The following is a 24,047-nucleotide window of genomic DNA, read 5'->3' as shown; positions in this document are numbered from 1 at the left end:
AGCGGGGAGCTGAGCCCCGTCTCAGCTTGTGTTGGTGGTGGCTGAGAGCAGGGGTATTCCTCCTGTGAGGACCCTGCTGCAAAGCAGCCCAGCCGGCTCCACCCCTGACGAGGAAGTTGTCAAGTGATTTCATGTTCAGCACTTTCAAAGGCAGTAATGAATCTGATAGCCAAAATGATCTGTTAACCCAGCCAGCTGAGAGGGTATTTGAAGGACAATTCAAGCCTGTAGCCAGGCAGTGTGATATTTTCTTGTCATCAGCCTCCTGCCTGTTCCTTTCCACTCTAGGGCAGTTAATCATAAATGAGATATTTGTTTGATGCTGTTTTCATGCATGCTCTGCCCTGTCTTCATTTCCAAGAGACTGTGAAATAGGTGGGTTACATCCCACCACGCCTTCGGCAGCCTTTGCAGAGAGGTGGCTCTTCAAGGGAGACCCAGATGGAACCACATATTTTGGCTGCTGGAGGCTTGGGCAAGCCAATAGTTTTCTGAAGGGAAGCCGAGCATCCCAAAGTGCATCCTGTTTTTCTTACAAGTGTGTCTTAAATCCAGAGCGCTTAGGGCAGCGTGGAGCTGGTACTAGCTGAGCCATTGAGTGCACCCTGGGCACCTCCGTGCTCCACTACCAGCCACGCTCAGCTGGGGGGTTGCAAGTCAAGGGCTCAGGGAAGATGGCTGGGTTTCACTTACAGACTCACATGGAGCAGTGTAATTCTCTCTGGGCCTGATGGAGTTGGCCTGAGTCACTGAAAGTGTTTTTGTTATCTTCAGGGAGGTTTGGAATGGACCTCTGCTTGCTGCCAGTTTAGCTTCTGCCATGCTCATGTGCTTTCTATAAAGCTCTTCCAGGCACCAGGAGCATGTGCTCTGGAGCAAGCAGTTAGCATCATGTCAGCTGTATACGAGGGGAAATTTCTCTGACGCAGCAGTGGAGAGGAGAACGCGCAGGGTATCTTGCAGATTTACTCCTCATAAAACACCTCCAGCTCTCCGTAGGTATCTGCAGATAATCTCCTACCAAGGGAACCCGGAGATATTTATAGTGTAGCTTCAGTGGTGATGGCAAGTTAGCAAACAAATGAACTTTGAAATACAAGGAGAGCAAAAATACAGTCGAGAGTGCGTTTATTTTGGAGTCAATAAAAATGGTTAAATAATAATAGTATAATGTTTCCAGGGTGGGTCAGGTTAAAAAGCAAAGCAAAGTATTTTTATAGTGCTGTAAGACTGTTTTGTGTGCACTGAGTTTGAATTACAAAGACAAATGGTAAAAACTTTGCTCCCCACTGAGATAAAGTGCTGTGGTGCTGAGTACCCGTACAAATGCCTGCAGTAACCGAAGATAAATGTTGCTTCAAAAGGGATTGAAACTGCTGTGAGTTCAGGCTTTAAATTCTATATGCAATTCACAAAGTTGTGTAGAATGAAGCCATTTTAGCTATGGGTGTGACTTTTCGCTGGCTTTCTGTCTGTCCCCCCCGACCCGGCGGTGCGGGCTGGCCGGTGGCTGCTGGAAGCTGTGCTCCATGGCAAGGCATTGGACCCCTGCCATCCTGCTGAAACACACGCCCTGCTCCGCCCAGGGCTGGAGAGGAGAGGTGTTTGTCCAGTCACGTCACGTTTTAATTAGCAGGCCTCGCGCTTCTACCACCCCTCGTCGTTCCTCAGGGAGCTGGGATGCGTTGTGGGGCTCTTCCTCCACGTCCTCTTCCTCACTGTGGGCAGGCCGCCTTCTTCCCCAGAGGCAATCCCCACACGTTCCCCTTTTTGTTCCTAAAGCCTGTTTGGGGAACCAGCAGCTTTGGTGAACTTGTAGGTGTCTCCTGGTTAAATAATAATAGTGAACGTTTCCCGGGTGGGTAGCCCTGGCAGCCGCGTTTGCTCTCCCGGTTCCAGGCAGGGCTGCGGCCTGGCCGTGCCGGAGGGGTTAGCAGAGCATGGCGCGGCCGGGCCGGCTCACTGCCGGCAGGCCGGGAGCTGTGGGTTCCCAGGTGGCGGCTTCCCGCTGCTTTACCTTGGTGTACCAACATGGGGGGTTGGTAAGGGGGTGCCCGAGGCCTAGGCTGAACCTGCGAGCACCGGTGGGGAATGGAGCGGTGGCGGGAGCGCTCGTGCTTTTGGGTGCCTTGGGGGCCAAGGGGTCACGCAACCAGGGCCTCGTCTGCAAAATGTGTCAGCAACTGAGACGTGGTGGTAAAGGCAGTCTTAGGGAGCCATTGGGATCCTTTGGGATCCGTTTCCTTGTTGATAGGCCTTTCAGAGAGGTCCTGGGGGCACTGAGAGCAGCATGGAAGGGTGCACGCCGCAGTAAAACAGCTGCCAGCGAACGACTGATCCTTGCCAGAAACCCCCTGGCAGCAGAAATCGGGTGGGAGAGGCCAGATGAGAAGAAAGTTTTTAGTTTGCCACCACAGGAAACAAAGCTGTGTCTTGTCAAAAAGTCACCACTCCTTTTTTCTGCCTCTCGGTCACACATCAGCCATCCTCACTGTGAGTTTCTTGTACAAATGCAGCTTTACAGAAGGGATCTCAGGGAATGAATTGCAATGATCTCGTTTGTGAAGGAAGGAGAGGCCTAAGCCGATGATGAACGTGTAGGTGTCCCCTTGCTGGGGCAGCCCCGCTTGCAGGCACTGCACCTTACACTGTGTTTTGCGTGGCAAGCATTAAGCCGCGTGATGCTAGTATTCAACTCTTAGTTTTTTATATTGAAGCAAGTTGCTGCTTTCCCCATTGCTCTTGACGGTGTGTCACAGTGGTGCCTGGGTGCTCGTGGGGACTGGGAGGGGGGTCCCGTGGGAGACAGGACACTGACGCTCCTCTCAGCTGGGAGCACAACATGAGCCTGATGCTGGGAGTTATGCTGGTGGGCAGCAATTCCCATTACATAGGCAGGAAGGCTGCCCTGTCCATGGAAGTGGACACGATAACCTGTTTTCCAAGGGCAAGCTCACCCCAGCGCCCTGCAGAGGTTGCTCCAGAGCCATCTGTGAGCACGGACCTGAGGGCCAGCAAAATGCAAACTCATCCTGAACGTCTTCTGCCTAAAGTACATCAGCTACAGAGCACTCCTGTCAAAATTGCTCTTAGTCAGGCTACTAATGACATGGCATTCACAAGGGAAGGACACATGCCCAGTTTCAAAGACCCTTTACCCGGAGGCACCCATTTGCTAAGGGCTCTATGCTGGAAATAGCTCAGGACTTTAATGGGAAACTCTGGAGGACTGTGCAGGTTCAAGATTTGAAGCTGTCGAGACTCACAAGATAAAACATGATTGTAAATGTATGTTTCAGCTCAGCTATGACGTTAAGACAGCAGTCCTGTAAAACTGCCAGCAAAATCATTGGCAATCCCAATCAAATTATGTTAAGCACAGTAACTTCTTTGTAATTGGTTTATCTCAGTGCGTGCTTGGAACCAAGGGCGGGGGGGGGTGGTGTTATTCTTTAAAAAAAATACCCCTGATGTTTGATTTCATCCAAATGAATTCGTATTGCTGGGTAAGGAGAAACGTAGGGTGTGTTTGCAGGTGGATGTGTCTTTCTTTGTAAGGACTCATAAGAACTTAAGCAATTATTTTTAAAATGTTGCTGACTCTGCCTGTGCAAACACTTGCTTCTCCACAATAAAGAGATGTGCAGAGGGCAGGAGGAGCTCTGATACTGAAGAATTTTTCAATTTGACTGCCGAGTCCTCTTACCTTTCCTGTCCTTCCCTATAGCCAAGGGTATATTCCATCAGTAATTGTCATAGCAACCCCTTTTTTGGGTGGTCTTGTCTCTTTCTGAGAGAGAAATTTTTCATTGAAAAAATAGTAAATGAGCAGATTTCAAAATCTGTGGAGGGTAATTAGTCACCCAAACTGACATTCAGCACATCCCTGTCTTTTGAAAACTTCTCACTAATCTCACCTCTCTGGTTAAGGAAATGCCTTCTCAGGATGGAGTGGGGGGATAGTTTGGGAGGTCAGGGAAAATGTTGGAGTTGTTTTTTTTCTTGACAAAGTAGTTTCAAACAGTTGTACTAATATACATGTTAAGTCTAGTGAGGATGACTAGTACGTCATTGAATAAGAGACTTCCATGTCTTCTGGGATTCTGGGCAGAGCTGGATTGTAGGGCAGACTTTGAGCAGGAAACGCTTGTATTTCCCTTCTCCTTGCCCCATGGACGAATTTTGTGTCCTTGGCTCAGAGTCAGCAGTGAGAAAATTTGTACTTGCATTCATACCAACCACTATAATAATGCAGGATAAGTCCAGTTAGGAGGTAAACACGTAAAGCCTGATGCAGATCTAGGTAAATAGGGAGCTGCAATGTTTTTATGCTGAGGTTGTCTGGGTTGAAATCCTTCCTTTTCCAGACCTGGCCATTCAAGTACGTTTTCTCTCATTTTAGGGGAGCACCTGCGAATCTGCCCACAAGGCTATACTTGCTGCACCAGCGAGATGGAGGAGAACTTTGCAAACAAAAGCCGAAGTGAATTTGAAGCCATGATGAAAGAAGCCGGTCGTTCTGTGCAGACAACCCTAACAGCGCAGCACAGAAGTTTTGACGGTAAGTAAATCCTGCTCAGTTCCCCCTTGCTCAGGATCTAGTCACTGCTTAACTTTCCAAGCACTGATCAAGCCAGGCATTTGTGTTCAATGCCTTCCTCTGCACCTTGCTCAGTAGTTTACGTGAAGTGTCGACCTTCAACAGGAATTATACCTCTGGCAGTGTTTTTGCAAGACCAAGTCATTTTGAGAACTCATTTCAGTGAAGCCATTGAAGGAGGCTGGCAGGCACTCCTACCAACAAATTGTGTACCTTGGCACTGACACAGCTTTTACGAGCATGGCGTAATCGGGTCTTACCACAGCAGCATAACATTTGAGGTAGTGATGTAAAACTTGGCACTGTGCCTTGAGCTCTAAGTTGAACAATATGGTAAAGGTGACTGGATAGCCCTCAGTAGATTGGGAGGGTTTAAGGAAGCATAGATTTTTTTTCTGCCCTTTTCATATAAATTGCAAATGTAAAGGAGGTTAGTTCACACAAGATGCTTATAGCTTTGAGCTTCATACAAACATCAGAAAATGTTACATGGCAGTGAAGGTTTTAGAGACTGTGGTGCATGAGATGTTGTGGACAACCAAACTCTCCAAAGGACAGTATCTCTCCTAATGCACTAAGCAAAGGCTGAGGATGGCTGTCTTCTATTTCCCTGAAGAATCCATTTGCAGCGCACAGTAAACCTCAAGGTCTGAAGGCCACTGGAAATAAATGGTTTATTGGCAAAATTGAGATGACCTATGATTCAGAAACTGTATCCATTATCAGATTTTGAAGAAGGTCAGACATTTAGAATGACGGTCCTCCTAACTTTATCAACAGTCGTCATATGTATTTATCGTGAAAAGAATAGGAGTTGGGGAAAGAAGCTATAATAGCTGGAAAGGTGGAACTGGAAATTTCAAGCAGTAAATAATAGATCTAAAGAAATAAGCCTGACCTTCAGGGAGCTGGTAACCAAGATTAAGTGCTTTTACACTAAATAGAAAGAAAAGGCAGTGCATCTCTGCAAAATGCATTGTAACTGTGTGGCCAAGGTTGACCACAGCAAAGGCATTTCTTTAAAACCTCAAAATTAATTGATTTTCACCTGCCTTAAGAAGTGGTAACAAGGATTTTCAAAAGAGCCTTACAATGCTGGTTGCTTGGACTGATGTCTGAATGGGACCTGACGCAGCAGCCACTGAGTGCGCTTGCTGACCTGTGAAATCCAGCCCTTCGCAGGGGTTAATGCAGATCATCCGCCGGCCTTGGTACCCCCTCCCTCCACTGCCTATTGCAGCATTGGCTGGTACATCTGCTCTTTGCTTTTGCCACAGACACTCAAAAGAACATAGTTCTACATCTGTCATGTAAGAGAGTGCAAAATTTGATGGTAGCTTTGAGGATTAAATTGACGAGCAGAAATTGCCTAGTGAAGAACGGTTTAGTATGCGTGTGATGTTTTGGTAGATTAATAATAACAGCAATAAGAATAATAGTAAGCAAAACCATGAAAGGCGGATGCTTGTCTTGAGATGCCAATTAGAGCTGTAAGGGCTTTCCATTTTTGTTTTTGTTCCCCAGCATTCTACAAAAATAGAGCTTTATTTCTGTGGTGCATGCCCAAGTTTCCTTTAAGCTTCAAACAAAGTAAGTGTTCAATAAGCCAAGTATTACTTTACAGACCATAATGCACAGATCATTGGTGTTTTGCAGTGGGAATAACCTCCACTTGAGCCCACAAGGCCAGGAAGATGTCTCCTCCTCCCATTATACCCTTTTAGTTTGCTTAACTACTCTTGCAATCAATGTATAGTTTATAATTTATGCAAGACATTATTTTAAAAAAATTATCATATTGTGCCTGAGTTTCAAGCATGACTTTACCTATAAGCAGTAGGGTTGGGTTTTTTTCCTTAGCTAATGCATAGATGGTTTAAAATTTGAGGGAGTTCTGGTGATGGGGCAGCGGAATTGCCTCAGGTCCTGAAGCAATGCCATAGAAACCACCCTATCTTCCAGCTAACGTTATTAATCTCACAGTTAACAAGGCTTTTTGCAGGTGGTACTGTTTAGAGCTGTTCAATAAAAGAATTTTTTAATGTCAGAGAGATGAGTTCTAGTCTTTCTGGCACTGGATGCCTGGTTTTGCTGGATTTCATTAGCAGCAGCTTAGACTGTTTTGGGGTTGCACAGGTATCGATGCACAGCTTGTCTTCATATTAGTGATTTTGTTTGGCCTTAGGAGGATGTAGTGGGTGAGGCTCCACTGCATGGGGCTGTCCAACCCTTTCTCGTAATATTTGCAGCCTGGAGATCAGATTATTCATATATTCTCTGCTAGCAGGTGTGGCACATTGAACTTTAGGCCTGGAGCTGCCTTTTTTAGGTTCATCACAGCAAATGTTGCTTCTGTAATCTCAGCACTGATCATGGCAATAGTCTCTACTTGTAAATTGCCCTGAAGCTCCAGATGGAAAATAGCAAGGCTACTATAATCTGCCTCTGAAGTAATATTCTCTATGCTAGTGTTCAACATTTTGCTTTGGAGAATAATTCATCCTTTCAGGTTGGGGTCTGTGAAGCCCTAAATTGTTAGCGCACCTCTACTTTGAGCTACAGTTTTATCCCATTGCAAGGAATTATAATCTGTTGTGTCAGTCTCACTGGCTGCTTTTGGGGCAAATGCTCTGTGGCCAAGAGCAGTGTCCTTTATCTCATACAGAGTATTTTTAGAGAAAACGTACATACAAAATACAGATGACATATGATAGGTATAGCCATATATTCTGAAGTGATATATGCAGAATAGGATCCTGTGGTTTGAGTGTGCTCTCTGCATAGGACGAGGACACGTGCCTTCTGGGATTCCCTTCCTCCAGGATCTGCCAGTTTTAAAGTTTCTGCCAATTAATTTAAATCTGCCAATTTAAAGTTGAACAGCCTACAGTATTGCTTAGCTGCTTACTAGTGCATTTGTTGTTTTGCTTTAGTTTACTGTAGTTAACAGGATTTGGGGGCATCAGATTTGAGCTACACATGCGGTCATTGGCTTGCTGTTAACGTTTTAGTTGAAAAGGTAGTATTTTGCTCTACAACTGATTGGTTTAATTTAAAAAAAAGAAAGAAAAAAAAAAAAACAAACAAAAGCAAATGCACAGACCATGAGTGATGGGAGCATATGCTTTTGATAAGTCAGTGTTAGGGAGGATGTTGAGATCAGAGTTGTGGTATTTCATTAGAAGGATTATATGCACAAATTCTTTGTTAATTCTGATGTCCCCCAGCTCTTGGTCAGGCAGGGAGTGGAGCATCATTAACGTGGTGCACAGCCTGTGGCAGGGACCTGCTGGAGGCTGCTAGGTTGGTTTTGGTCAGAGTTTATTTGCCTGGAAAATTGTACATACCCCATACTTTATTAGAAAAAAAAAGTTAATAATAAAATTGAAAACAAACTTGGGAGTCTTGGAGGGAACTGGGATAGTCTCTGTTGAGACTGGTACTAAATATTGTTTTAGAGGTGTTTACCAACGTTATACATGCCTCAGAGATTTTAATTGCAGGTTGTGCTTGTTTTCAAACTGGTATCATCTCACTGGATGGGGAAGTTTCAGTATCAATTATTATAAAATTAAATACTTGGACTTTGTTAAAGCAGATGGTTTCAGGAAACTGCTGTGAGCTGCCTGCTGCCCCCTCTGCCGGCTGCAGAGCAGGGGTTGGCCTGGGAAGTGCTTTGGTTCTGGAATTGTGCTAAGAGCAAGTTATAAACATGGGGCAGGCTGGGGGAAGATCCCTTGGGAAAATGAGTTTTTTCTTGCATATCACACAACTGTATGTCAGCCTTGCACAAAGCCATGGGACTTTAAAACTCCTGTCCTTCCCAATGAAACTTGTACCTCCACAAGCTGTTATAGAGATGAGTCAGGAAAAACCTCTGGGCTGTGCAGGAAAGGCCAGAGAAGTGGTTTGTGTTGCCTGGTCGGAGCAGTCCCGTTCAGAGCCAGTGCAGGCTGGGGTGGCAGCATGGGTTGGGCTGGGAGAGGGGACGAAAGAGGGAACAGGAGTGAGTGATGCTTAGAGTGACAGTGAGAGGCTGCAAGCAGCAAGGAACAATGCTGTTTTTCTAGTCTTGATGAAAGCTCGCTTGTTCAGAGTCTAATCCTTGTCTGTCTCTCTCTTTTCTCCCATTTCCCCCACTTAAATCACTTTTTAATAATACTTCAATGTTGTGGCAATCTTTCCTTCCCAATCATTTTGGTACACTTAGCGAGCGCTCCCTCTGTGACTGCTGACCTTTAGCTGTGAGCCAGGAAATCTGTCCTTTCAGAATTGTTTCATGTCTTCAGGAAATATCAACAAGCAGAACCAAAAATCTTGGCTTTTATTCCACACTGCACAGTCTAAAACCGATTTGTAGCTCTCGTAAATTCTGAGATTTTTAATCTGTGGCAATCAAAGGCAGATTAAAAATTATGTATTTTATAGGGGGCTGCTCATTGGAAAGCTGATGTCACTTAAAAGCTTTAATAATGTCCAGTGTTGGTAACTGGAAATCGCATATGCTAAAACGCAGACCATGCAGATAATTAACATTATTTGAGAGTTAGTTTTAGACAGTTACATATTTCTTATGAAGATGAATCATTGTTTTAAGTGTTACAAGGTGAGGAACATCCCAGAAGCTGTTACATACTGATGGTTAAAATTTTAGAGATTTCTAAAGGGCCCTTCTTTAAAATTGAACCAAATGTGTCTTTGTCAGAGGAACTGACTTATTTAACCCACAGTACCTAGGGTTTCAGCCCCTAAAAAGACTGTCTGGGGAGCGAGACTTTATTTACATAGCCTATGGATGCTTAAGGAAGCTAATCAGGAGGCTGTGGAGCTGCCTCCACAGGCAGAGTTCTGTCCTACCTCACTTACTTCAAACCCGGACTACAAAATCCAGACCTGAATCTGAATTTTGCAGGTATTTTCTCAGTTGATGATAACGTGAATCACAAGCCCTGCCAGCCTGAAATTTAAGGTATCCAAATTCGGTGGCCCATGCACCAAAAGATGTCTTCTGAGAGATGGGGCACTGCGCTGTGCGGACAATGATTGACACAAGACGAAAGCAATGATTGTCTGGGATATAGGGACTGCAATGCCTGTGTGCCTAAACATGTTGCCCCAAAACAACTGCTCTGCACTTCCAGTGTCTTGCTGCCACTGCGCCAAGTCTCAGCCATGGGTGTTTTGTGGAACCATGGCATGGTTTGGGTTTGGTGGGGTGCCGTCGATGATGTGTATATGTAGAAGCAGGAAATAAATGTTCCAGGGGCTGCTTATGCCTCAAAATATGGAAGTGATGCTGTCTTTAGAAATAAAATCCATTGTTTCAAAGGTTGTGGAAAGGAGCATTTCTGGAGTCAGCAATGTCCTTCTGGCTGTCCCAGTCTGTGCTTGGTGAGCTGGCTGCTTCCCACTGCCCCTGGCATTGGCTCTGGCTGCTCCCTTGGGCCAAGTTTGAGCTTGGACTTTAAATTTATTGCTTCTGATCCCGAAGCCCACAATTACCTGGGAATGCTCTTTTTTTGTGGTAACTCCCCACGCTGGGGCTCTGCCCCTGAAATTGTGGTGTGTGGCCTCAGTTGGTGGCATTGGCAATGGGCTCAGCTCTGCAGGGGAGCGCTGACCTCCGGGGTATCCTCAGACAGGTGGGAGGCAGCAGCGGGTGCCAGCACCCCATGAGCCAGAAGGCTTAGCCATCCCTCCAGGTATACAAGATGGGGATATCAGGGTGACTTCCATGGCTCACCTGATGTTTGCCTTCCCAAACATCAGCCTTGTGTCGGCCTTCTGCTCATCTCATAACCGAACATCTAATATCAAGCAGTGCCCATGGACAAGCATCTTTTCCAAACAGAAAAGTATAAATGGACCTGAACCACTCCAGCTTCCAAACAAAAAGCTAGTAGAGCCAGGGAAACTGAGGAGGAGGGAGGAATTAAGGGGAGGAGGAAGGTGTTTTGGACAAGCAGGAAGCTCAATGATCTTTTTTCCTGGTGAGATGACAAAAAATCAGGAGGAAAAGAAACCTGGGAGTCAATTGCTTTTGCTAAATAAGCGTTCATCACCTGCACTGCATTTCTTTGGCAGGCCAGGGGTACCCTGTTTGGCAAAATCGTGCTACTCAAAGCACCATTAATTGTTTTGTGCCCCCTCCTGCATGCTGCTTGGGCAACAACATTCAGAACATTCAGAAGAAGGCTAGTTGTCCCCCAGCTTTGCCTCTTGGTCACATTATCTTATAAAGTACTTATAAGAGGGGCTATCAAAGATGATTCCTTTGGCTCCCCTGGACTTCCTTCCCTTAGGGTTGGTTTGTGGATGAGGCAGAAAGAACATCCTTTAACCTGGAAATAAAAAAGCGGGGTCCCAGGTGGATCCAGAACAGGGAAACAAATAAAGGGGTTCCCTTGGAGACCTGGAGAAAGGCAGCAAGCAGCCATGCTCACCTCCTTCTGTTTCCCCCAAGGAACCACCTTAAGAAAACCCCAGAATGAGGCAGGATTGATGCTAGTCTGGCTGTCACTCCCCTGCAGTCACGCTCTGCAGAAGGAAGATGCTTTCATGTGTGGTGCTAAACACCTCGTTTGGTATTTATGGTTTCCTGGAATGGGGTGCGGTGTCTACCAAGGCGCATTCCTGGACTCAGCAAGATTAATCCTGACAGGTAGCTGCCTCGGGGAAGCAAACGCTTAGGCTCACCTGTAACAGCTCCAGCACCTGGAGTTTTCTCTCCCCTTACAGCCACTTCTCTTCACATTTAATCTGCGAGGCTCCATTGTGTGCTGCAGGGTATATTGCAATGTACGTGCAGCACTTTGCTTAACAGATGGCATAGGCACAATATTCTCTTTTATAGAAAGAAAAGAGAACAAACAAGGCAGTGGCTGGGATGAGAGCTCTGCACTGGGGTGCCTCCTGCAAGGGCTTGCACACCCCAAGAGATGAGCTGCTTCATCCCTGCAGAAGTCAGATTAGGTAGAAAAGGTAGATCAGGCATCTCGGTTTCAGCAGCTGTCAACATGTTTTGTCACATAGTCAAAAAAAGCTGCCTCTGAGTGCTCAGAGAACAGTGAAATGTGCATCTGCTTGGGGACATAAAAGAAAGCACCTGCTCTTCCGAGATACCGGATGACACAGGCATATTTTGCAAGAAATTAGTGATGTCCAGATAGTCATTTCAGAAGAAAGTGTCGGCAGGGTTTATTTTAACATTCAGGGATTAATGCACAAAGCTCTTTGAAAACTTTATTTCACAGAGCAAGCAGCCAAACCTTTATTACAAATGCTGGATGTTGCCTTCAGTGACTGAAGCAGTATTACACCCAGATGGCCAGGCGGAGGTCAGAGCAGTGAAATGGGAGACAAACAGCTGAGTTTTTTCTGCATGGCTCTGCTGAAGAGCCTGTGTCTTGAACCAGTTTCCATCTTCCAGCTGGTGTACTGGTTTCCATGTGAAGCAGTTTTCACCCTTCAGCTCTCTGATGCTCTGTGTTTCTCATAAGAGGAAGATACTAGGATTGCCTGGGCTTACCCCTATTGCAAAGAAATGTAGGTGCTCTGAATCAGCTCTTGAGTTGGTTAATTCCTCCACAGCTTTGCATTTGCCAAGATCACGTCTCTATTCCTAGCCAGGTGCTGCAGTAATTCCAGAGCATCAAGGGCTCCAGCCGCAAGGTACTGTCCCTGCTTACAGATCGGCATACACAATAAGTTTGAAAATATGCTACTGAAGTGTGTGGCGTGTCCTGACATAGGCGTTTGTGTTATTTTGAGTACTTGAAGATATCTGTTCTCATTTGAGATTATAGAAGTACTTTGTTCTCTCTCACCATAAATGCTCGCAGCAAACTGTTGATTCTGCTTTATTAGTTATTGGCATTGAACTAGTGCATCCATAGAGCCAAGAACCTTCTCGTTACTCTGACGCCCTGCAGGGCATCCTGCCTGTCTAAGACTCAACCTGTGGTCTAAGGGCTTTGTTTAAAAAAACAAACCAAAAAAGCCAAACAAAAAACAGGTTTCAGTGAGTGGACTATGGAGGGAAGAGATGAGTGGAAGGTCATGCAAACGGCTTGTGCTAGAGGTGGAAGATTGCTCAGGTCCCTTGGCTTTGGGTAAGGTGCAGGAGTGCCACAAGTCCCTCTGTTTCATAAAATGCAGTGACCCTTTTCTGGTGAGAGACCAAAAGACATCATGTCATTCCATGTCTTACAGGGGTTTATCAACCAAGAGCTTTCCATACATTCGTTCTCAGCAACCCCAACCTAAGGGAATAGGCACTGGCTCAAAGTGTTCCTTGGGTCATCGGTATGAGGTGGGGGTTTTTGTGTAAGGCCCCTTCCAAAGTGGAAGTAATGGTCAAAATCGTGAGGGAGGTCTGCAAACAACTTGGATAAATGGGGGAAAGGAGTTTTTTGGCATCTGGTAACCTGTGTGATTAGGGGAGCTGGGCTGGTTTTTAGGGCGTAGCCTGGCTACCAGCAGTACCAATGGGTATGTGCCTGTGAAAAGTAGGCTGAGAATTGATCTATCTACAGGGAGAGTCAAACATAATCCCTGTTTCTGGTAAAAAGAGGCTGGGTGCCTTTGTGGATGAACATTTAACCTTTGTATTTGCTACAGCTGCTTAAGGGTGCTTCACTTCTCCCCCCCTTTCCTATTGTCATTTAATTTTCTCTCTTCAGACCTGCACAGCTTCTTGCATTTAAAAGCACAGTTAACACGGTGTAATATGTGCAGAGCTTTTTCCAGTGCCTCACTTCCCTTCCAAGCTACATCGGAGTATTTTGATTCTATTTCTTGTATTTTCTATAATTAGCCAAGTTAGAGGGAAAGAAAACCCTCATTTTACCCAGCAGTTCATAGCTACCTCTGAAGAAACTGGGTAGTGTTAAGTCATTCTCATTAAACCTGCAGATTTGGCCACGACACCAATGAGCTGCGGGGCGCGGGGGGGGGGGGGGTTCACCGTAAGGAGAAATAGAAATCAGAAAACCCAGCTTCCATAGGACTTGGTTCTGCAAAACGAGAGTCCTCACGTCAGGTGCTCTGAGTCAGTGGAGCCAGGGCTAGGATACACTACAAATTTTACTTCAGCAAGATTACCATCTTCAGGAGAACTTACAAAAATGATAGTTTCATCAGGAGCTTTTAAAGATTTCTAATTTCTAATCCGCTGCTTTCCCAGCAGAATCCGTCCCTTGCAGAAAGTTGTTCGACACTGCTCAGCGATAATTCCTGCTGACCGAGGGGGTGGCATCAGTGCACACCTCAGCTGAAGGCAGCCCATACAAGAGCCCTGGCAGAAAAAGTCAGGCAACATTCATGAAGGAGAAAAGAAATAAGGATTAATGTTTTCCCTCCAAAGCCCCTTTTTATTGATTACCTTTATTTTTGCATATAATGCTGGAACTCTTGTCTCCATGTGTCATAGCCACATCTCCAAGAGGGATACTTACATGTGCACGTTGATCACTACACCTGCAACTTAAAACAATAACGGTAATCTCTTTCCATGGCTCAACGTGTGAGAGCTACCAAATGACAGTCTGAAACAAAATTAAACAAAATAGGATAAATTACCATACAGAGAGCCATGAAAATTGCTTGCATTTTTATTCTTATATGTAGAATGAGGGCTATGATATTTTCTAAAGTAGTACAGCCAAGAGCATGAATTAATTGAAACTCAGTGGCTTGGAGATGCTGATTAAGGGAAAGGGTCAAATATATAAAAAAATATATATATGTATGTGCATATGTAGCCAAGTGTGTGCATTTCAGTTGAAGTGGAGCAAGCCCCAATTTCAGGAATTTGTGTTTCTCTATAGGTGTTACTGGGAATGAATATTATAGTATATTTACATATCAAGAGGTAACAAGCTTGTTAATTTGACTTGGGAATGCCACAGGTATCTAGCTAAATGCTAAATTGTGGTCTCCAGCTGTTCTTAAACAGAAGTGAAGCTCCAAATGAAGGAGAAATCAGATGCAAAAAGAGGAGCAGCTTCACTGTCAGTACTGGGCTCTCAATCTTTTGGTTTTCATTTCCAGTAGTGTTTTGCAGGTAATGTATTTGCTGAGCACCCCAGTGGTGACTGTCTCTGCTCTGCAGGTTCCCAAGCTGCATGGCAATGATATAAATAAAAACAAACCCAACACCCCCCAGCCTCCCTCCCCAAAAGCCCGAGACAGCTGCGAGCTGGGGATCAGACTGTCGGTTAATCAAGTTTTGGGGAAATAATGTTTGTTACAATTTAAGGTTAGTGTTGAGTCTGGATTCAGCTTTTAACACACTGGAGATAATTGAGCAGCGTCCTACAGCCCCAGCAGTATAGCAATTCACTTGTAAAATGCAACCTCTGTTTTAATGCTGCTAAAAATGAATAAATTGGTCCTCAAGGACTAATGAATGCCAATAAAAGTATCGCACGGCAGCATGTAGTAAACTTGTCAGGGAGGAAATGGCTGGAATTTACTTTCCTGAGAGCAGGATTTCTTCTGTCTTCTGGTGCACCCACCCATGCCTGCGGCTCTGCTCCTGCCCTGCTGGTCATTAGGAAAAGCAAGGGCTTAGGTGGACATAGCCAAGAACAATATATAGCCATAATTTGTTTGCTTTGTGCTTTATTTGTGACATCTGAGGGCAAAAGCAAAGCATCCTGTTTCTCTTGGTTCTCTGTAAATTGAGGACTTGTCTGTGTCTTTGCTCTCCAGTTTTGGCTCCTGTTAATAACTGTAGAGAGGTAGCGTTCCTCCTCCTCCGGTGCTCACCACTTTGGCTGGCATCAAGAGCCTGGGAGCACCGACTGATCTTCCCCCTTCACACTTTTGAGTGAATCAGAAGGCTACACAGTTGGCTGTACCCATGATAAAAACAGCCAGTATTTTAGAGATCAGGCGTGCGTTTGCTGCAGCTCATAAAAATCGTGGCTATTTCAAACCTGAATTTTGTCCAGCTTGAGGAACTCTTTAAAAGGACTGTAGTTGTTCTTGTTTCTGCAGGATTTCACATCCTCTGCCTTTTGCGTCTGTCGCAACAGCTTTTAGTCAGGTTGGAGAAGACATAGTTGAGCTAAGCCGGGCAAACTGCCTTCTCACCCCCTCGCTGTGTTGAACTCGCTGCAGGTCACAGGGTAGCCCAGCCCAGCAGTGCGTTTGCCTTCCTGGTAGTGCCCAACCTCTCACCATCAGGTCCCTGAACTGTGTAGCAGTTCAGCTTCTGTTTGGCCATGTCTGCTGTACGAAATAAATGAGAAACACTAAATATTTTTGTGATTGCATGGTCCACCATGAAAAAGCAAGAAGGCAAAAGGTAGCACTGTGATTCCCTGTGCAGACTTAATTTGTGCCTCCCTCTCTGGCACAAATAAACTATTGATGTTCACTCTTTAATGATGTGATCCTAGACTTTTTTTTTTTTTTTTCACAGGCCCCTTGCGTTTTGCAGGGCATATGATAGATGATGTCTGCTGAATCAGCATCATTTGTTGGGTAGCGTGGTGCATTATTTACTGTACAGCAGCCAAATCCTGCACTCAGTACATAATTATTAATTTCCTCGTAGGCTAATTAAAGATTGTATCACAGTGCACACACATCAGGGAGCTGAATTAAGGTTTCACCAGCAACTTGATTTTTTTTCCTTTCCCTAAATATGGGGATGTTTGGCTTTGCAATTATAAGACAGACTTGACCGTAGTCTTTACAAATCTACAACAAGGCCCCACTTGCACCCCAGAGGTTTTGGTTTGTGGCATCAAATCAGCAGTAGCCAGTTTGGGAGCCCAGTGGTCTGGCAGCCCTTTTCCCAGCTTTGTGGGGCAGCAGGATGTGTGCTGCTGGCCTGAGCCAAGGGCCAGCCTGCCTCCCCCCCTCCCCAGCACCACCACCCACTCCAGTGTGCCGCAGCCCGACGGTTTTTGGGAGGGTGAAAGGAAAGCAAGGGCAGCCAGCTGGTCCTGTTGTAAGGCACTGACTCCTTTCCTTAATCTCAGCCTTAGAAACAGTTAACCTGCCTGGCTGATTTTCTTTCCCAAAATTCACCTTAAACAGGTCCCCAGAATGGAAGATCTGTGTAAGATGTGTAGGTTTGCTGTGAGGTGTGTAATTACAGGAGCAGAGGAGCAAACGGGGAGCTTCTCAGTCTGCTCATCGGAAATTTGCATCAAGTATGATTAGTTAAGTGAAATCTTTACAGGCCTCTCTGTTTGATTGCCCCTTTTTTGTTGTTGTCTAAAAGAGAGAAAATGACATATTCAGGCAGGAAAAACTTTAAAGGGGTGTGATCTTTTTATTATATGTTTCTTCAGTGTTTGGCACAGTGTGGTTGAGCCATAATAACAGTTGTGATAAATATTCATTGCCAGTGAAATTATATTTTTGTACTTCAAACATCACAGGTGAACTGATACAGACTGAAACTGTTACCTAAGGGGGGAAAAGAGTATCTTTTCTTTGTTGTTGCCTTTAAACTGTGATAAGCATTTCAGTTGGAGAACGAACAACTGCTTTTTTGCATTTTTAAAGTTAATGCACAGAAAGTCTTCAGTTGATTAGCAGAGGTCCTACGTAGGATGGCTGTTTCATTACCAAGAGTTTAAGTGAGCTATAAATATATTTTATGTCCTTGTACAAGTTCAGAGTACCATGAAATATAATTAAAAGATTCTGGGCACTGCACGCATAAGAGCAACATAGGAAATAAACGTTTGACCTTTCTTACCTTTGGTCACCAGTAAGCAATTGCTCTCTATGCTTCCTGCCTACATTACTTACTGTTTTGGCTTAAATACAAGAGGAAAATGCCTACTGAGAATGCTGAATGAACATTCACAATTCAATAGTTCCTCCGTCTGGATTTTTCTCTTCTCCAAAAGGTGCAGTGGAAAATGCCAAGCTATTAAGAAGCTAACAATTACATTTAATTATGCAAGCCAGCTTCGGCTATGAATGAGATTTGGAGTCTATTGTTCTTTCCTTTTATTTCTGAAAACACAACAAGAAATGCTAATCGAGACATTTTATACAGCTGAAGCACAGTGTGTCTGAAGCAGTTCTGTTTTATTCCTAGCCAAGGAAAACATCATACATGTATCATAGTGGAGCAGGACCCGCCTGTGGATTCACATCCCTGAAGATTTCCTGGGAAACTAATTCACTGAAGAGCCTTTTCTGTAAAACCAAGCCCAGTTTTGACACTCAATAAGTTGATGTAACTGGGTTAGGACATGGCCCAATGATTTTCAGGTTTGCACTGGAGAATAAAGCTGTGACAGACTATAACAATCTGAAAGAAACCCAGAAAATTAAATACACGGTGACAAATATAAAACTTTTATCTCTCGGGGCCAAAGAAAATAGAACAAGCCCTTGTCTGCTGTGTGTAAAACAGGGAAAGAAACCATTGGTCAGCAGAGCTAAGGGAAATGAGTTTACAAGATCTGATTATCTGTTATTTGAGCCTGTAGTTACTGAGCTCAGAGAGAAGCCTGCAGGGCTCACAGCCCTCTCCTTACCAGAGCTGCCTGCTGCAGGTTTCTCTAAGCTCTCTGGGGCCGTTTCCTTGACTCGTTCCGAGCGCTGGTGGGGCTGCCCCTGCAGCTGGGAGCTCTTTGGTCAGCGGTGCCAAGATCAGTCACACTCCTGGAGGAGCTGGACGTGTTGGTGGCAGCAGTTAGGGACACTTTTGCTGGAGGTGTTCATGGTAGAGGGTCGATAAGCATCTGTCTTGTGTATCTTCAAAGGGAAGGGAGAAGGTAGCCAGCACGAAATGTGACATGCTTGCTGTTAACCTACGCTTGCTGCCCAGAGAACTGCTGCCTCGGGTATGCCCGGGTGAACCAAGGGTACAGTATGAGTCACCTGGAGAAATCATCTCATCAAACCCAACTACCGAGTGAAGAGCAATAGTAGAAATCTAGCTGTGGGAATAAATGCCTTTATTAGAGCAGAGGTAAGCATTGTGGTAAGACTTCCAAAAGAAGGGATACGTGTAAGGCCATTAAGTTACTGCAGTGCCGGAGGGCAGCGATCCTGGTAGCATTGGCTCGTTTCAGCATAGGAAGTGGTGGGGCATGGGGATGGGGAGGAAGCACATGCCTCATCCTACCTGGAAGGGCACGTCCCTGCATCCCTGTTGGGGGAGTCTTTTGACTTATCCCTGCAACAGGCAGAAATGAGCACCACCAAAAAAAAGGCTATTGAAACTGGCCTGTCCTCGCAACAGCTCTTTCCTTGCTATCTCTGCTCTTCATTCCTAAACAAATAGACACGCTCGTAGCCCCATGACCCTTCTTACGGAGTATAAAACCTCCCTTCTGTTTAAATAAGCATGACACAAGGCAAGAATCTGATACGGAGGCTGTTGAAATTGCTGGAGGGGCGCTTCCGTGGCCACTGAAGTGGACACTGTGTGGATAAGGTGAAAAAGCACCTTGAGATTTAGGTGTGAAGAAGCTGGAAGGGCTGAGTTGTAACAGGCTGTCTCTCCTGGGCATCAGGGCTGACAATTTTGCTGCTTTGTATGCTCCGTATTTGCAGATCAGAAGGATTCTTTGTGGAAGGTGAGGGGTAGCTTAACATCAGGAGAATATATAAATAACCTGTAACCAGTAACACTTGCACACTCTCCATTCAGGCTCTTTAGAGGCGTATTCCTGAGCGTGCAGAAAGGGGATGTTGGCAGACAGCAGTCAGAAGGAAATAGCCTGATCAGCAGCGGTCATGTTTGGACATCAAGGGGATAGATTGAGGTACATAGGGAACGAGAGAAAAGGCTTATTCCTTGCAAACGCGAAAAGCCCATTTAAAGGAATTAGGAGTGATAGACAGAAGTCTGTCAGCAGGCAAAGTTTAGGTTTGGTCTTTTTCCATTAAAAAAAGTATGATGATTAATTTTCATTAAAAGGACTGAAAAGATTGCAATCTGTGCTGTCATAAAACTTGCAGGTCTCTATTGTGCAATATATTTTAAAAGGACAGGCATTTGAGATAGCGGGCGATACCTGCACAAACCACCAACCGCAATACAGATAAAATGCTTCCCTGCCAGACCCGAGTGATGGGTCACAGCGTGTTGACTGAGCACTTTCATCACAGTAATTGGACCGTTTGATATTTGTTGTGTTCTGCACCAAAAGCTTCCCAAGCAACCCAGGAAGCAAGCAGCCACCATCAGCACATTTAAATCTTCTCAGATCTCTTCTGCACTCATAGTGCTACAGTAAATCTTGCTAATTATTTCACTAGTGTTTTGTCCTCTTTGTATGTAAACCCAGACATTTATCCATAGAGTTGCAGATTTAAGGTGTTTCGTAGCGGTGTTAAACAAGAAATAGAGTACATTTTCGCCATAATTTCAGAGATTCACAATGAACTGAAACAGTTTGGAACCTGAAATTGGATACTGAAGTTCTTTTTCTTCCAATAATAGAAATCTACTGTGTCGAGCTAAGCTGGTAAAATACTTCCATTTCAGATTGCTGCAAACAGGCAGGAAGCAGTCACACTCTGAACTCCGATTAGGAGCAAAATTATTTTTCAACACTGTCAAATTACCAAGACAATTTGTAATTTTTTTATTTACAAGAATTGCTGATCTGATGAATGAGATATGTGTTCATCCTCTAAGGGACTAACTACCACTGTGACCATGCTAGCATGTTACTGTCTTAGACAAAGTGAATAGTGCAAGTCCAAAAACCCTTCATAGAGGATGTAATCCTTCATAGAGGATAGTTCTCATCTTCATCCATCCCACGCCCAACACATGTGCAAATGTGGTTGTTCTGGTTTGTAAGCCTAATACGAACCCCCTTTTTTTAACATCCTAGAGTACCTCAAATTAATATAAAAAACCACCTAACAGACTCAAGACACTTTTCACATACAGGCTAAATAATAAAATATTAATTTGCATCTGGAAATAAATCTTTCTCTTTTTTTCGCAGCTTCCACTTTAGGGAATTTAAGTGGTCAATTTCTAGACAAAATTCTGTGGCTTTAAAGTAACAAGCATCAAAGACTGACTGTTTTTAAGATGTTGGAAATGTTCAGGTAGTTAGCTTTGGATGATTTAATACTTGGCTTAACTTAAATCTTGGAAGGATTGAACTAACGCATATCTTAAGAGGTAATTGCTTTGAGGAAGTGGAAAAAACGGTCTCTTCTTTATTCAAAGGAGTATGTCTGTGGTGATTAGGATGGAAGAGTATTTTGGGGTTACTCTGAGCTCCTTAGTGACCATGAAGGAAAAAATCATGTCTTCCTGTGGTTGCAGTAAGAAAAAATACCCTGCCCATGCTGTCCTTATGAATATTTGGCCACTAAAGGTCACGGTGCCATTGCATCAGGAGGTCAGGGTGCTTGTGGTAACCCACCCAAGGCAAGAGGTTCAGGGTGGCTGCTTGTTTGACCACCTGAAGGTGCCTGTGCAAAGCCCAGTTTTGAGACAGTGAGGTTTTGTTTCTTTATGAAAATCGTGTAGTGTTGCCTTGTTTTAGACTGCTTTGCTGTTTGCTTTTGGGAAGTCTGACGTTCAAAATACACCCATGTTCGTAAGCAGAGTGTGTTTAGACAAATTCCCAAGCGTGGAGGACAGGAGCTAGGCTGCTACTGTTGTGCTGTGTGGGTAGGTGGTTGGTGTGTTTTGTACATCTGTTGCTCAGAATTGGGCAGGGAACTGGTAGTTTCCCCAGGAAAGATGGAAATTTCCTTTATAAGCCAGCTGTGCTGGCAAGGGTGCGGGCGTACAGACACTGCATAGCTGCCCTCACCTGAGCACTCTGCTTTGCAGAAGGACTGGTGCTTCTGCAGAACAAAGCCAGGTGCAAAGGGCAATAAAAGCCTATTTGCTGCTCTGCAGGGAAAGAAGTCGGGAGTGTTGAGCTAAATAAGATATTCGGTAGTTATTTGCAGACTTTTATGCAGAGCCTTTGGAGAGAAAACCAAGCTGGAGTAAAGCAGAGTACACCAAAGTGCTTGTAGCTGGTATATGCCAACAGTAGAAAGCTTTTAAGGCATGCATAGACAGAAGAGAATATGGACATGATTTTTACCTTATCCAATATCTTCATTCTTTAGCAACGTAAGACTAAATCGAAAAGGAAAAGCTGGGCCAGAAATGAGCCCTCCAGCCTAGGTAGTGGGACTCTTAAAGAGTGGTTCCCTGCTTCATTTAAGATGTCCTTTGTGATTTTAGGGACATAGCAGAGGTTCTGAGCCAGAAAAGCTATGGGGCAGTTAATCCCATTTATCTCGGTGGCAGGCCTCTAAATATCTCTGATGTTCTGAGCCTGCAACTGTAATAGGACTTTCCCAGCTCCCACTGGTATTACGAAGATAGATAGACTAAAGAGGTGCACACATCCTTCAGTAACAACAGCCATATAAGTACCTTAAATGCACTTTATTATGCATGGAAAGAGTGTGATAGAGGAAAGATAACATTATGTGTTAAAAACAGAGATTGGCTCTATTAAAGAGGAGCAGTTGAGAAATAAGCAATAGCCACGAGAAATCCATATTAAGAAGCATTTTTGTAGACATGTCTTTGCCTCATTTTTCTCTTCTCTCATTTCTCTTGATTTCAAAATGGAATGAGTGACTCTTTCTTTTCAGAAAGCCCTGAACCCAGAAATTAGACTAAAAACTTGCCTGCACATAATGAGGGAGAAGCTAAAGTACATCATCATAACTCCGAGAGGTAATTTCCAGAGCTAGATGGTCCCACATTTGTAAATGTTCATCCTTCAAAGCCGTTCACTTACTGCACTTCCCATGATTGTCTGGGTTACTGGAACTTTACAGCACAGGCATATTGGTTCTCCTCTAATTTCAGAGCAGCATAACAGAGCTAATGTACTCACCGGTGTCATTGCTCAGTGCTCTGCAGTCCCACCAAAATCAATGGACATTTGAAAGGAGGCTCAGGATGGCCCAAGACAGGCACAGTAATTACAATTAAAAGACATTTCCTAGGCTTTGAAGTGCTTGTGATGATGGTATTTGTAAATGGATTTCACTCAACGTAAGCATGCTGGGAAGATGAAACTGCAAATCGCTAGGAAATACAGCTTTAATATTCTTGACGTTTTGAGGATATTTTGGGTTAAAAGGCTGACAAACTTAGGAAGGAAGCTGTATGCAGTCAGGCCTCCTTACACAGCAGTGCTTCATGGGGCACAGTTCTGCTTGCTTCCATGTACTCTGAGAAGTAGTAAAATAAAGACGACATTGAATTTAGCATTAATTTTGAAAACAAAACCAAGGGGACTAATAATTTCATGCGGATTCACTTTTGGTAGCTGTTCAGCCTGATGTAAATTACATACAATTCTATCACACTGTGCCCTTATAAAATGGAGTTGTATGCAAAGATTTGCAAAGCACCCGCAGCACAGGCTAGATAGACTTTTTCTTAATAGATGCAGAAATCAAGCCACAGTGAAGGTGTCAAAAATAGCCCTTGAAATACTTTCTCTTCCAGCTTGGAAAGTAATAACATTTCTACTGCTGCTAAGCCCAAGCCTGGCAAATATTTTTCTATCATTAAAATAAGCATTTCCCAATGCTATTTCCTTCCTGTCACACTGAGTATTGGGCTATAATTCTCCCTGCTGCTGCTTTTCTTTGTGAGCGGGTGGAGGAGTCTAGACGGGACGTCCTTTTGAAGGCACACTCTTAGCCCTTGTGTCCTGGAAGTGTATGGGTTTGCTGTAGACAGTTTGGTAGTGGGATCTCTTTTGCTGCTCGTTTGAGGTTATATGTCTTTGCCTTTGCAAATAGCCCCTTGGAGCCAGTGGGAGTAGTTGTGTGCTTAAGGCAAACAAGATTTGACCTTAAAATAATGTAATAGCAAACATATGGGTTCAAATTGATGGCTCAGTGGATGGAAGTACCAAGAAGTACCTACGACAATTAGTTGCTCACAGATTAGAAATTTCATACCCTGCAACCCTCACTGTAATCCCATTTATTTTTGCACATATTTCAGGAGAGGTACCATTTAGTTTACATTAGCATGAATGATGAGTGCTAATCTGAGATGACAGAGTAATTTAAAACTGGCAGTAAGTTGCTGAGGTAATATCTGAAATATGAAATGTCTCATTCATTAGGAGAGGTGAAGATGACGAGCTTAACTGCACTCTCTCTAAAACTGGTTTCATGCCAAGGCAAGTCTGCTGATTTTTGTAGAGCCTGTACTCTCTTTGTACTGGCTTCAATTCAGATTAGAGTTAAGGTTCAAATACCACCTTCTTCACAGTAGCTCAACAAGGTGGGTATCGAAACCCAGTGCGGTGTATATGTCAGCAAAAATAAAATAAGAAATGTTAACAGGGGCTTCACCTTTTCTTTTCCTAGTGACAGGTAAGATAATTTAGGGCAATCCAAGAAAAATTAGGTCTCTTAAGCAAGGCAGTCTGCTTCCTATCTTCAGAGAAAGGGA

At 44.3% G+C, this 24,047-nt stretch overlaps 1 protein-coding gene across 2 annotated transcripts in view; it reads left to right on the top strand.

Annotated features, from left to right (window-relative positions):
- Positions 1-24,047, top strand: part of GPC1 (glypican 1) — a 222,257-nt gene that overhangs the window by 112,089 nt on the left and 86,121 nt on the right. For both annotated transcript variants that reach the window (XM_013295100.3, XM_055817425.1), the window contains exon 2: positions 4,403-4,561. In XM_013295100.3, the coding sequence (XP_013150554.1) occupies positions 4,453-4,561 (109 nt within the window). In that variant the 5' untranslated portion in view covers positions 4,403-4,452. The remainder of the gene's footprint in view (positions 1-4,402; positions 4,562-24,047) is intronic.

Source organism: Falco peregrinus, chromosome 12 (assembly GCF_023634155.1).
Source record: "Falco peregrinus isolate bFalPer1 chromosome 12, bFalPer1.pri, whole genome shotgun sequence".
NCBI classification, from domain to species: Eukaryota; Metazoa; Chordata; class Aves; order Falconiformes; family Falconidae; genus Falco; species Falco peregrinus.
This window is presented reverse-complemented; position numbering and strand designations above follow the sequence as displayed.